This window comes from Ceratotherium simum, chromosome 6 (assembly GCF_057802395.1).
Source record: "Ceratotherium simum simum isolate JZ-2026a chromosome 6, ASM5780239v1, whole genome shotgun sequence".
Taxonomy (NCBI): Eukaryota; Metazoa; Chordata; class Mammalia; order Perissodactyla; family Rhinocerotidae; genus Ceratotherium; species Ceratotherium simum.
The window spans coordinates 22,313,302-22,327,446 of record NC_141905.1 but is presented as its reverse complement, the minus strand read 5'-3'; the positions used below and the strand labels follow the sequence as shown (position 1 = coordinate 22,327,446).

Here is a 14,145-nt window from a genome sequence, read left to right as displayed (position 1 = left end):
TCCAAACTACTGTTTACTCAAGCTCATGTTAATTTTCTTGTGTTCTCTGAGTACCTACATTGGTGGTGAAAGGGGCTAGAAGTCTCCCAGGGGCAGGGGGCATGGCCTGGAATTTAAAGCCTCCTCAGGCCATTGGAGTCACTCGTGCTGAGCTCCACCAGGCACACGTGGAGGAGGGGGAGGCTTGATAGAGCCCCAGACCTCACAGATAGAGCCCCTCACACCTTCCCAACTTCCCTGACTGGTTCTAAAAGGCTCTGTTTGCTCACAGCTCCTGAGGCCCGGCCGTCTGCTGTCCACCTGTGGCCATTGCATTTGGCTATGGTGAGAGAGTCAGAATCATCCTCAAAATTGCCCTACTGGTCTGGTAAACTGAGGAGTTTCTCTAACCTAAACTTCAGGAAGTTCTTGGCCCACGTGAGCCCAGTTTCCGTTGACCTGTTCTGTGTGGAGACAGAATTTTACTTCACTTTTACTTATTCGTGAAAAGACCCATCGATCTACCTCCTCTCTCTGTGCCTTTCCTTTAAGGGCTTCCTAATAAACCTCACATTCTTTTTGACGCTCTCCTCCAGATCCTCTCTAACTCTGCATCTTGCCTACTTTGCACAGCTGAAAACCACAGGGTTTTTGTGGGGAGGGTGTCACTCTATTTCAGGTCTGTGGGAGCCTTAAAGTGACCTCTGAAGCGTGCTCCCCGCTGCTCTGTGAACCTGCTGGGCTCGTCATGACTTCCAGGTGTCTGTGATGCGCTTTCTGACTCCTGGGAAGCTGTTCCCTCTTCTCTGTGCTCCAGCCAGTGTGCCCAGTCTTCAGGGCCCGGTGTTGGGCCTGCATTCCCGTTTCCTGAGTTCCCCCACTGCTCATCCGGCAGCTGCATGCCATTTTGTCTTGTCTCCTAGTTGTTCCAGTGGGCTTCTGACCAGGAGGTGAGGTCTTTTGGGGACACAAGCCCACCTTATCCCAGGCCCTGCAGGACCAAGTACAGGGCTGAGTGCATTATTTTTTGTTTCACTGAATATTTGCTTGGTTGAAAATGATTCAAACCAGAGACATGTTGGCTGACTGCAAGGAAAAAAAGCAATATTCTGACCATCCTTGGAGTCAGACCTCTGAAGAGCTGCTGGACAAGGCTGTGGTCTCGCTATGCCTCAGTGTCTCTCAAGAATCAAACTACCAGCTATTTGCATGATTGATGTTGAACAGCCTAGAGATCAGGTTGCTGAGGTTCCCTCCCACCCCCAGACTGGGCAAGCCGTGTCCGTGATTACACTCACATTTGCCGTGTGCCTGCCGTGTGCCAGCCCCTTGCCGTCTGCCTTTTGGAGCTTCAGTGTCAGATACCTGAGACTGAAATCCGGGATGGTCATCGTCCCCCTGTGTGTCCCTGGGGTCTGGGGTGGCTCACGGGCACATTGCAGCGCCCACTAGCAAATTCTGAGGTTTGTGGGCTCCCCCGGGCAGGGGTGCCCTGAGGGGACCCAGCAGCGTCCGTGGGTGGGCAGGTGTCCGAGGGGGCAGCTCTACCCTTCTCTGTGTATGGCTTAGATGGTGGGAGGCAAGGGCAGAGCCAGGGAGACCCTGGAGAGAAGGTCCCTTCATTCCTGCTCTGACATCTTTTCTTTGCTTCCAGCTGATTAGGCTGAGGGGAAGGAGCCTGAGATGAGGCTCAGTTTGAGGAAGGGCTCCCTGGTCATGTTGGGGTTTTATGTCTCTTTCCTTTTTCCCTTTTTTTTTTTTACTTTGTATTTAATGTTTATTTTTGCCTTTGTGTTTGTGAAGTTATGTTTTCTTTTTGCTGCCGTTTCCCCCCGCTGCTTTATGTGGTGGTCCGGATGCCAGCGGGAAACGAATGCTGTGCTCTGGCAGGGCAGGTGGAGAGAATTCAATGTGGGGGGCTGTGGACGGGAGTGATCTGGGTTCGGGGAAATTACCGGAGTGGTGCAGCACCCCGGGCTAACAAGAGTGGGACCCGGATATCAGTCCTGGGCCGAGGAGAGGGAGCGTGCGTAGGAGTAGTGAAGGCCACAGCCCGGGGGAGGCTGACAACACGGGCAGGTGAGGCTCTCCCATCTCTTGCTCATGCCTCCCACTTGGCCAAGCAGGCTAGACTGCGGGCCTGGATGGTGCAGTTTATCAAGGTTGGCCTCCAGGCCACAGCACAGGGTAGGAAGGGTGGAAAGTGGGTCTGGGGGGCAAACAATACCCACTACACTCCACCTGACAGAGAGGAACAGGAGGCAAAGGGGAAGTCAAAGGTCCCTTGGACCAGTGTCCATTTGGCTGGTGATCAGGTGGAATTTGCTATTCTTTCATCTTCCCTCTTCCTCCTGACTCTGCGCTCTGTTGAGTGACGCTGTGTCAGTGGTCAGGAGCAGGGTCGGCCACAGGAGATGGAGTCATAAGCTGCAGCGTGGGACTGATTTCTAGCATGATTAGGCCTTCGTGGTAGCTGGGGGTTCCTGGAGGCCATTGTGCCCCTGTCTTCGCAGATAAGCAGCTTGACTTGTGCACTGGAAAGCGCTTGCTCTTCTGTGTGGAGAAGGACCTAAACTTCCCAGGGGCCTGCATGGGGGGCTTTTCCCTTTGGCCTCCAGCAGCAGCCACATCATGCTTACTTCCTGCATTTGTTCTCTCCTGAAAGATGTGTCTGCCTCTTAGAGAAGGAAGAGGGCCCCTGTTCTGATCCTTGATTGGAGAAGCTGGAAGCTCTGAAGGTTTCCTGGTTTTCCAGCTTTGCCTCTCCACAAGAGTCCCTGTTTGGGTTCTGGAACATTTCATTCAAGGAGACAGGGACTGAGCAGTGAGTTTGTTTACAAGTTGCCCTCTGCTGCCCTGAAGCCTCAGGGCTCCTTTGAAGGGTCTTCATTTCTGCCTGTTGAGACCAGTTGGAACAATTCTCATTCTACCTCTCCATCAGATGTGTGGATGGATTTGCTCCAGACTCCCAGGAGTTACTCTGCACCCTGCTTCCTGCACATACTCACTGTCAACACACACAGCACACTCGCCTCGCCAGCTCATACCCACGCCCTCTGCCCTGCAATCTCTGGAGCCTTTTATTCTAGCAAACGTGACCCTTTGGAATGAGTTTAGAATTTTTACAGGGTCTTAAGGGGGCTCCCAGAATCTAACAGTAACCCAAGCAACCATGTGTGCATACGTCTGTGTGTTTATTCACAAATACAAAATGAGGAGACCCTGCACTTCCTCAAAACTGGGGCCAGATTAATTAGAGGAGTATTTTCGAGGAGGGATTATGCAAGTAAATAAGTGGATGCTTTCTCTCTCCCCTACCATAACCACCTCCACACCCCAAAATGAGCTTGTCACGCACAGAAGGGGACTCAGGAAATACAGCTGGGTAACAGGGAAACACTGCCCAGTCTGCAGCTGGAGGAGAAGGAAGTGGTTTTCAGGCAGGCATAGAGCTCTGGAGAACACAGCACTCTGTGTTGAGTTTGGTAATAACCCGTTCAAAATTCACTTGATGATGGAAAAGACGAAAAAACATTTTAGGGCCAGAAATTCCTGCTGGCCCTTTTGCTTTGGTGAGGCATATGATTAAATATAAATTTGCAACTGATTATATGTTAAATACAAGTGGAGTGGAGGTACGTTGGCTTTCTGAAGATGCAAGCAAGAGGGCAGCTTCCTTTACTGTGGCTCCGGAGTGAGTGGAGCACAGTCTTTAGCAGGGGTAATCGGGCAGCCTCAGGCAGGCAGCAAAAGCACTTCTTTACACTGTCTTTCCCTTTCCCCTGTGCTCTCTTCCCCACCGTGTATGAGACTTGTCCATTTTGCTAGAGTGGTTCCAAATGGGGCTTTGAATGTTTTATGAGCCACACAGAGCCAGCGAGCACTAGAAGCAGGCATGAGGGCCTGGGGTGGGCTGTCACCAGGCAGCTTCTCAGCCCCCCCTCTTCATGGGCTCAAGACTGGGGAGGCCAGGCTTAATGTCCCCTTGCTTCCAACAACAAAAAACTGAGGGGCCAGTATATACAGCTAAGACTGAACACTGCAAGGCTGTTATTTTTTTTTAAATGGAATTCAAGGTAGCATTAATGGAAGAATGGAGGGATACTATCCAAATCGCGGTTGGTAAGTATTATCCTCCATTCTGCCCTTGTCAGACCATGTTCTGACATCACCTGGGAGCTTGTTGGAAATGCAGAAACTCGGGCCCTGCCCCAAATCTGTGAATCAGAAAGTGCATTTAGTAAGATCCCTGGTGACTAGTTTGTTCGTTAAAGCTTGAGAAGCACTGATGGAGAGCAGGGGTTGGTATACTTTTTCTGTCAATGACCAGATAGTAAATATTTTAGACTATGTGGGCCATATGGTCTCTGTTACAGATTGTTGGTTCTGCCATTATAGCCAGAAAGCAACCATTAACAATACATAAGTGAATGAGCATGGCAGGTTCCAATAAAACTTTATTTACAACAGGCAGTGGGCTAGACTAGACCGTAGTTTGCTGGCCCCTGATCTAGAGCATTGTGCAGGGTTCTCGGAATCATATTATTTCCTACATTCTTCATTTCAGTGCACTGCAGACATACACACTGTTTCGTAATTAAGCTTGAGATAGGATTGGGGAGGGAAGTGTAGCAGATTCCTAAAATTTACCTAAAAGTCTCCGCAAAAAAGCTTTAGCTTAAAGAAATAAAACTTTGACCACCCCTGGAGCCTATTTTTGTTATGCGATTTCTTTTTACTTTATTGTCTTGTCATTAAAAAGTCCTGTAACCATGTTATCAAGAAGTTAAAATAGGCGAAATAAGTGTAAAATTACCTTGGGACTCCCACGTCAGAAGGAACCTGAGAACCTGGATGAGAGCCCGAGGCCGGGCCACGGCAACAAGGGACCTGGGTCATTTCAGGAATGGTTTTTACAAAGAGAATGTTCAGCCTAGGAAAAAGAAGGTTGTGGGCCAACGTGAGAGCTGTCTTGAATACCTAAAGAAATAGTGTGTTTTTCTTTGTTTCTCATAGGGGCAGCAGTCAGACCAATAGGTTTAGGTTAAGTGTAGGTCAGTGTTGAGTCAGTGAGGGAAAGAGCTTTTCAGCAGTTGGAACCATCAATGGAAAGGTCTTCCTTGACAAGAAGTAGGTGCCCACTACCGGACATGTCCAACTGGAGGTCAGGACCCCTGCTGGAGATCCCTCTACCAACTGAGAATTTGGACTGGGGACCTTATGCCAATAATAATAATAATAATAAATAATAATTTCCATTCACTAAATACCTACTCTGTGTTGGGGCTTGTGCTAAGTGCTTTGCATCCAGGTTTCTTACTTAATCCTCCCTGAAACACTGGTGTAGATATCGATATACCCTTTTATAGATGAGGAGACTCAGGACCAGAGAGGTAAAGTAATTTAGTCAAAGTCACATGGCTAATCAAAGGCAGAGACTAGATTTAATCCCGAAACTGATGACGCCCTGAGCTCACACTGCCTTCCATGAGATTCTCTGCTTTTTTGTTCCTGGCAGGTGCTACATGAACCCCTGATTGACGAGGACCCTGTGTTCATTGCCACATGCACAGAGCGGGAACTGCGAAAGAGGAAAAAGCGGAAATTCAGCCTCTGGGTCAGGCAGTGTTCTTCCACTGGCTTCATCATACAGGTGAGCCCTGGGCTGGGTCCAGGGAGGCCAAGGGAAGACAGTCCAGGGACCTTGGCTCAATTGGTATCCGGTGAACTTGCTCACTTACCTTTTCACTGTGCCTCACCCAAATGTTCCAGCTGACGCTGGGGCTGGGCTGTGCCCGTCCTCACTGGGGCAGAGGGTGGCCAGCACTGCCCCTCTGTGTTCTTCCTGCCCACTCCAGCCCCTCTGGTTAAATACCAGTGGTAAACACTGATCAAGGCTCAGGCCCTCGCAGTGTCAGCCAGGGGCTTCACAGAAACAGTGAGTCACAAGAGGTGACTACCATCTCTCTTGCGAGCACGCTATGTGGTGGTCTCAAAAGGCCCCGTGCCTGCCAGGTATCTGTCCTACCTTCCAGTCCTGAGAACACCCTCTTCACAGGCCACCAGCAGCCAGCTGGTTAAATTAGCCTTTGTCGGGAGCATGGCCCTTTGAGCCAGAGTGGCCACCTGCTCACTGGCTCTGCTCTGTCAGGCAGACACAGGCGCATATTTCAGAAGAGGCAGCGAGCTCTGCTCCAAGAAAAGTGTCAGATGTTGAGCTGTCAGGAGCAGCCAGGGTACAGAGGGCTCAACAGGAGAAGGTGGGGCTGGCGGAAACCAGAATGTGGCACCTAAGTGACAGCTCCTCTCCTGGGCTGGCTTCTCCTGCCCTGCTGCTCGGGACACCTTCTCCCATTAGTCAGGTGTGCCAGCCCTGTGGTCACAGCTGACCCCACCTCACTGCCCTTGCCTGGCTGCAGCCCCAGGCTCAAGGCACAGGGTTTTTGCACTCCCTTCTCCCCCTGAGCTAGAGAAGGATTCAGAGGAAGATTCAGCTGAGCATCTCCTCACCACGTCTGCTCAGAGCAAGAGCAAGGAAAGTGCACATGCTCCAGGTAAATGTCTCTGCTCAGAAGCGCCGTCCTACTCTCTCACTGCAGGACCGGGGGACCTTCAGGTTGGGCTGGGACCAGGATTTCCAGCTGGACCCTGAGCTTGAGTCTGCTCGTGTACAGGCTTCAGGCCATTGCCAGAGTGGACCTATCCCAGAGCAGGATTCAGTCTGCATGTGCCTGGGGCCTCTGTCCCTGCACAGCCTCCAGTGGCCCCTGCCACCTCTGTAGTGTCCTTTGCAGTGACACTACCATGGAGACAGGGGAGTCAGGTTCACTTTATCTAACTCCTCCCGAAGAACAGTCATTCATTCTTTGAATAAATACTTATTGAATACCTGTTATCTGCAGCATTGTGCCAGGCACTGCAATATGAAGGCATGGTCCTGCCTTCTTGGGGATCTGCCTGTGTAACTTTTGAGTAACCGTTCGCATGTGCATCTAGCACCGTTTCCTTTTTACTGTAAACTTGATGAGTAGCTAGGAATCATGTCCATTATCACGGATCTCTCTCTCTCTCTCAAGGTACCTATAAAATCCTCATCTATAAAATGAAAAGTTTGGATTGGTACCTTGAAGTTTCCTTTATTTATATATATATTTATATATATATATATATTTTTTTTTTTTTTTGGTGAGGAAGATTGGCTGTGAGCTACCATCTGTGCCCATCTTCCTCTACTTTTTGTGTGTAAGATGCCCCTACACATGGCTTGACAAGTAGTGTGTAGGTCCATCCTGGGGATTTGAACCTGCGAACCCTGGGCTGCTGAGGAGGAACAAACGAGCTTAACCACTACACCACTGAGTCAGCTCCCACTTTGTTTCTAGAACGCTGTGATTCTAAGAGGCTTTGCAATAGCATGCAGGTTTGTATTTAGAAGCCAGAATTGAAGCTGGCAGCTCCCAGTCAAAAGCAATCTAGCTTTCCAAGGGCGACCTCTAAAACACCTGTGCACACAAGTGCGGAGGGAGCAGTCACCGTCCAGCTGCAGGCTGTCCTGGGCTGGGGTGGAGCAAGAACTTTCTTTTCTCTGCAGTTCATCTTTGTTCCTAGGTCCAGTTGAAGGTGCCTGTGGTGGGCAGCAAAGCAGGGAGGGGACACCTCTGTCTGGGAGTAGCCAGGAGGCACTGCAAAGGAGCCACACAACCTGGGGACGATGGTCTTTTTAGTGTCATGTCCCTGTTCTTGGTTCTCCAGGTCCTAATCTTGTTTTGACAGCTTTTGAAAGGGAGCAGCCTGGGCAGGTCCATGGGGCGAGAGGCACAGAGCAGAGCAGCACCTTACACCCGAAGAGCACTCACTTCTGCATCTCCTGGGTTCTCACATCAGCCTGTGAGGTGTGAGGATCGGCGGCATTTATCCCTGTTTTCCAGATGAGGTACCTTGGGCACTCAGGGGTTCCTGCTGGTCAGCACAGACCCAGCACCGACTGTGGCTTCTGTCCTGTGACCCTAGGCCACCCCTTCCCTCCTCAGTCCTGAGGGGCAGCAACAGTCCCAGCTCTGTGTGATCTTGGTGTCTTTGTCTACAGAGCGAGGGGATGGGGTAAATTAATCAGTGAGGTCCCTTCTACTGCAAGATTCTATGATTCTCCTTTTTGTAAACATCACATGTGGGGTTGTGTACACAAGAACTTTTTCTTAGTTTTAGTTTCTCCGATCCATTGTTCTTCTAAATGACTTTTCACCGGAGAAGCCCAGTTGCTAAGCCTTGAAGAGACTGGCCGGCCTGCTGCCTGCATGGCCCTTGGCCATTCTGCTGTTCTCTCCCTGGCGGCAGAGTCTGCGCACCCCTCCCAGTTCTGAGGTTGGCCTTTCGTTTTGCTGTGGCCAGTGGGGTGCAGGCAGATGTGATGCATGAAGAGATCGGAAGGGCGTATGCCTGGTTCTTCTTGAATATGTCCAGCCCAGATCACTGAGGCCTGAAAACCCACGAGCTAGTAACAGCGCGTGCCACAGAGCTTTTGTGGTTGTTCCTTACGCGTTGACAGAATTGGTCTGGGGGCCTACCGGTTAGGGTCTGCAGAGCTGGCCAGATGACTTTCTTCCAGTTATTCCGTCGTGAGCTAAGGTGATATCTTGAAGGGACAGTGGATTCACAGGTGTGTTTCCCGGAGAGACCAAGGTCTTGCTTCGGCTTTGCTGGCCAGAGTGCATCCTTCTGAAGTAGGACCAGATAAGGATTAGCTCCACTTGAAAGAGTCTAGATGAAGAAATAAGTGAGAAAAAAATTCCAAATTGGTTAGTGATTTCTTAAGTGGTCCCAGAAAAGGTGAGTGGAAAAGCTGATCAGGAGCTCAGTGCAGCCAGCCTGCTTTGTCTGTGCCTCAGAGGGGGCGAGATTGTCCCCACAAGGGCGTCTGGTTGAGGAGGGAAGGCCAGCAGCTACACAAAAATAATAATACTAACGGTGATGGAGTTTAGAAGAACTTAAGTGTTTTTCGGTATTTTCACAGGTTTAATGCTCTTGAATTCATTTGAAGGGAAATCTTAGAATCAGATGAAAGTGGATGACAGTCCTATGAGAGTCCTATGTGAAGAGAGTATAAAGAGGGGTGTGGTAGGATGGGAATAGGAGAAGACATTAAAGTAACTGTATTGTTCTGAAAATTAAGGGGTTAATATCCTTCGTTTCTGAGAGCACAAGAGGGAGAGAGTAAAAAGTTTGCAGGAGGAGGAAGCATCAGATGAGCTTTGGTCACTGCAGAGTGAGTCAGACCCCCGTGTAAATGCCCTCCCGCTCTGTAACGTGGTGCTGCCTCGTCTGTCTTCAGATCTCGCTTCAGTCCTCCTTCCAGCAACCTCTTACAGGAGGCACTGGCTCAGCTTGGTGGGCCTGGTCTCCCACTCGGCATTCATAGAGCTGTCCTGCAGGACCGTTTACCTTAAAAGTCCTTGGATCCAAAATGTCTATCTTGGTGTTTTGCTGTGCACCAAACACTTGAAAAGGAATCAATATGTGAAGATGCCAACCTGCAGTGCTCATGGCCTGAGGAACAATCAAATTAGGCCATTCACACTGCTTTGTGAAGCCTTTAGGGCCGGGGCCTTTGGGCCTTGGGGCCTTGGTAATCTGGTAAACTGTAACATGAGGTGAGGAATGAAATATGTATTGTGTATTGTGGGGGCTGAAAGGAAAGGTGTGAGCCTGTCCTCAAGGAGCGTACTTTTGGTTTTTATTGTGGTAAAATGTACATAATATAAAATTTACCATTTTAACCATCTTAAGTGTCCAGTTCAGTGGCATTAAGTACATTCACAATGTTGTGAAGCCATTACCACTATCCATTTCCAGAACTTTCTCATCATCCCAAACAGCTGGGAGCACATCTCTTAGCTGGTGGACAATCACTGTCAGTAGGACTAGTGAATCCCCACGAGCAGAGGCACCTTCGAGATACACTGTGGGCACTGCAAGAACTCAGAGGCTGGGTCAGCTGGTGCCTTGGTCTGATTGAACGTCCGGCACCGTGTCTCCCTGAGCTCCTCATACTCTCCCTGGTCAGATTTGCCTTGGTCTCAGCTCTCTATGTGCTGTGCCCGTGGGACTCCCAGTGATGGATAGATGAGTGGCCAGGACAGTGCATGTGCCTCAGTCCTGAGTCCTGTCACTGTCTCTGCATTCCATGCAAGAGCATGCTTTTGGTCACTCATAGCGTTCCCGGGGTGGGGGTGGGATCTGTCATCAGGCAGCTCTGTGGGGCTTAGGGTGCTCATGGATGCCCATCTACTCACTTCCTCCCTGACCCGACCTTTCTGACTTTACCCCTGACTTCAGCAGGGCTTGGAGGGGGTGAGGATTAATGTTATGTGTCAATTTGGCTGGGCCATGGTCCCCAGATGTTTGGTCAAACACTATTCTGGATGTTGCTGTGAAGGTATTCTTTAGATGAGATTAACATGTAAATCAGTTGACTTTGAGTAAAGCAGATTACCCTCCATAATGTGGGTGAGCCTCATCCAGTCCGTTGAAGGCCTTAAGAGAACAGAGACTGACCTCCCTGGAAGAAGAGGGAATTCTGCCAGCAGGTCACCTTTGGGATTTGAACTGCAACTCTTCCCTGAGTCTGCAGCCTGCCGGCCTGTCCTGATGATTTTGGACTTACTGAGCCTCCGTAATCATGCGAGCCAGTTCCTTAAAATAAATCTTTATGTCTCTCTCTCTCTCCCTCCCTCCCTCTCCCTCCCCGCCCCCAGCCCCCCATAGATAGATCCATGTCTCTCTCTATATCCTCCTCCTATTGACTGTACTGCAGAAGGATTTCCTTTAGTCCACCTGGCTTACCCGGAGGTAAATGGAGCCCTCACTGCCTCTCTCATAGGAGAGACGGACATATTAAAAATATTCGTAAATAGAGCATAACAGGTGCAACACTAGAAGTGTGTGTGGAATGTTATGGGGTATAGTAGGGCTCCTATGGAGCAAAGAAAGTCCCCCAAGGTAACACATCATGCCCACATCACAGACAGGGCGTGTGATGTGCCTGTGAAGAAGGTGGAATGTGGCTGCAGGGACTTGAAGGGACGGGACAAGAGCCAGTGTCACTCCCCACAGGCTGGGCATGGAGGCACGTCCGCTGAGCATCATCCGGCCCTTTGAGAGGTGTCTTGCTGTCCTTACTTTATACAGGGGGAAACCGGAGTTCCCAGAGATCAAGTCATTTACTCTAAAACTCAGGGCTGAGCAGAAATGGGAGCCAAAGAGCTGGCTGGCTCCCTGCTCTGCAGTCTCTGCTCAGCTGCTCCCTGCTCCCAGGCCCCTCAGGAAAGGAGAGAGACAACAACCCAGCGCAGGGCTCGGTGCATTTGAGTGCACCGTCTTATTTCAGACATTATCTGATTTCTGTGACTGACCTTTGAAGTGTCCGTTCCATGGTGGAAAATCATCAAGGCTGACGGAGGCACCTTTTTTTTCTCCTGCGTGCCCACACCAGGCATGCACTTCTGCGATCTCGTGGAGGATCTTGAGGCCTTTGACTCCAGGTTTTAATAGCAGCAGAATAAGCGGTAGGGAGTCATTTATAAACTGAGGTTCTGAGAATCCTGAAACAGACTTGCTCCTTGGGTTCAAAACTCTTTGTCCTCTACGAGACCACAACTAATGGTTTCTCTTCTGGCACAACCACTGCCATTTCCAGATTAAATGCTATGGTGCCCTCAAGAGAATGTACTTGTTCTGTGTCCCAGGCCTGTTGAGAACTGTCCTCAACCTCAGCATACCTCCAGTCCGTGCCATTTGCAGAGGCTGCCCAAGAGGGGAGCCAGCCAAAGTTCTCACCTGCAGCCTCCCCTGTGAGCTGAGGAGGAGTTAAAGGAGAGATTTCTACAGAAGATGGAACTCCCAGTCTGGGGGAAAACAGTGTCAGTGAGAGGTTGGAATTCCTTAGTCTGAGATGTGAAAGTTGCTCATCCTGGAAGCCTGTGACCTCTCTGCTGGGTCAGAAGGAGACTGTCTCTGTAGAGACTGTTGTTCTGTCTCTACTATGTCAAAAAGATTGAGAATCCTGTGGGAAAAAAATTGGCCAACGGTTTAGTTAATGTCATGTTGACCCGTGGTGATTACTTGCAGCCTGGAGATTCTTTGGGGAAAAAAAGGTCCACTAATTTAAAAAATGATAACAAACTGGTGTAGTCAAAAAGAGCACATTTCTCCTGTTTGAATGTGTTGAACTAGGCCACCTGCCTCCAGAGTGAGACCCAGGGTTCCCAGGGAGGGATGTTGGCAGGAGGCAGAGGAGCAGATACCTGGCGAGTGCCCCGTGTGGGCGCTTTAAGGGACGTGAGCGTGCTCTGCCTGAAAAAAGCAGGCTGGACAGTCTGCAGAGAGTTGAAGGCATCGCGTTGAGCAGGGGCAGAACCATTCTAAATGACAAGCCGTGGATTCTTGCTCGGCAAACTGACGTGCTGTGGAGGTGGTTGGGCTTCAGAAGCCAGAATTCGAGATGGAAACTCAAGCAAAAGGGCCTGTGCTTCCTACCCCGTGCCCATTGCCCAGTGTCTCCAGGCAGAGCCCAGAGGGACGTCTGTGAGGCGTGCTCTAAACAACGTCCCTGCACCCTGTGCTGCTGGACCAGCTGATCTGGAAGCACCTCGCCTCCCTTCAGTCTAATCTCTGGATTTACTACAGCTTCTTCTGGGGTTCCAAAAAGGATGCTTTGCATCGATGGAGTGCTTGCTACGTGCCAGGTTCCGTGCCTGAGCACTTCACATGCATTATTCATTTTCTCTGCACAACAACCTTATGAGGTAGACAGTGTTACTTTCCCCGTTCACAGTGAGGAAACTGAGGCATAGAGAGATGAGCTACCTTGCCCATCGTCTCAGCCGTTGAGTGGTAGGCCTGGAATTAAGCCCAGCTTTTCTGACCCACACCCTCTTAGCCGCGAGGCTGTGTTCTCTCCCCAAGGAGAGCAGTTTTCTCACTTTAGACAAAAACTAAGTATCTGTTTCGTATCCAACTTGATTCTGTTTGATTGATGTTCTAGTGCCCGTTGTCGCTGATCTCCCTTATTTTGAGATGTACTTTTTATGTTGAACTCGAGAAATTTGCACTAAAGTTTTTTTTTCTTATTTGACTTTTAGTCTTTTTTATACACTGAGTGAATGAAATCTTTTGCTCCTGACCTATAACTAACTGGATTAGCCCCAAAAGTGAGAATCAGAGTGGGATTAATTAACTAGAGTGAATTTTGCTTGTGCAGTCAGTAACTGGGCAGGGCATTCGTCCATCTGTTTAATTGTCTGATGGGGAGGATGCAGCCTTCGATCCTGTCCATGTTGGATGTGGTTGTTCACAGGACGGAATTGGCCAGGGTATAAGACATCTGTCACAGACCTCTCTGAGTGTCCTTCAGCAAGTAGCTGAGAACTAATTTCTTCCTTTGTCTTTTGAAGGGGTTAATTTGCCCAGCCCTCCCTACCATACAAGGATTCAGAGACGACAATCAAGTGTTTTTTAATTGCCCCTAGAAGTGAATCAGGCACTGACCAGATCAGATTAAACCCTGGCCCTCTCTCCAAGGAACTTAGAATATATGACTGCACAGAGGTGAGTGGGTGCAAACAACCCACAGAATCCTAGCACCTGTCCCTCCTTGAATCCATTTTCGAAGAAAGCCTCACCAGGATTTGAGCTTTGGGATAAAACAAAAGCAAGGTTCTTGAAAGAGTCAGTAGTGCTGAAGGTACAGCCAGAGAAGAGAGGGGCAGAGAAGTCTCAGCGCACGAGCCTTCTTGGCCTTGGTCATGATAAGAGGCAATGCGAGAGAAAATGATGAGAGTCATCAATACGGTGCTGGCTCGGAGACTTTGCTGGGAAACTGGTCTCATGAACAAGGGCAGCATGCAGCAGCACTGACTGGCAGAACTGCCCGTGATGATGGAAGTGTTCTCTCTCTGTGCTTTCCATGATGGCAGCAACTTAGCCACATGTGACTTTTGAGTACTGGAAACGTGACTAGTGTGACTGAGGAATTGAATTTTTTATTTTAGTTAATTTTAGTTAATTAAAACAGCTACATGTGTCTAGAGGCAACAGTGTGTGTATAGAGCTTTGCTATTGAAAAAATCACTTCTATGTACACAGCTTTCACTTATAGACACACAGTGTTGT

General features: G+C 49.5%; 1 protein-coding gene across 4 annotated transcripts in view; it reads left to right on the top strand.

Moving 5' to 3' along the window:
* PGBD5 (piggyBac transposable element derived 5) overlaps nucleotides 1-14,145 on the top strand; it is a 113,578-nt gene that overhangs the window by 60,448 nt on the left and 38,985 nt on the right. For all 4 annotated transcript variants that reach the window (XM_087431971.1, XM_087431970.1, XM_004426887.3 and 1 more), the window contains exon 3: nucleotides 5,498-5,632. In XM_087431971.1, coding sequence (XP_087288097.1) covers nucleotides 5,498-5,632 — 135 coding nt within the window. The remainder of the gene's footprint in view (nucleotides 1-5,497; nucleotides 5,633-14,145) is intronic.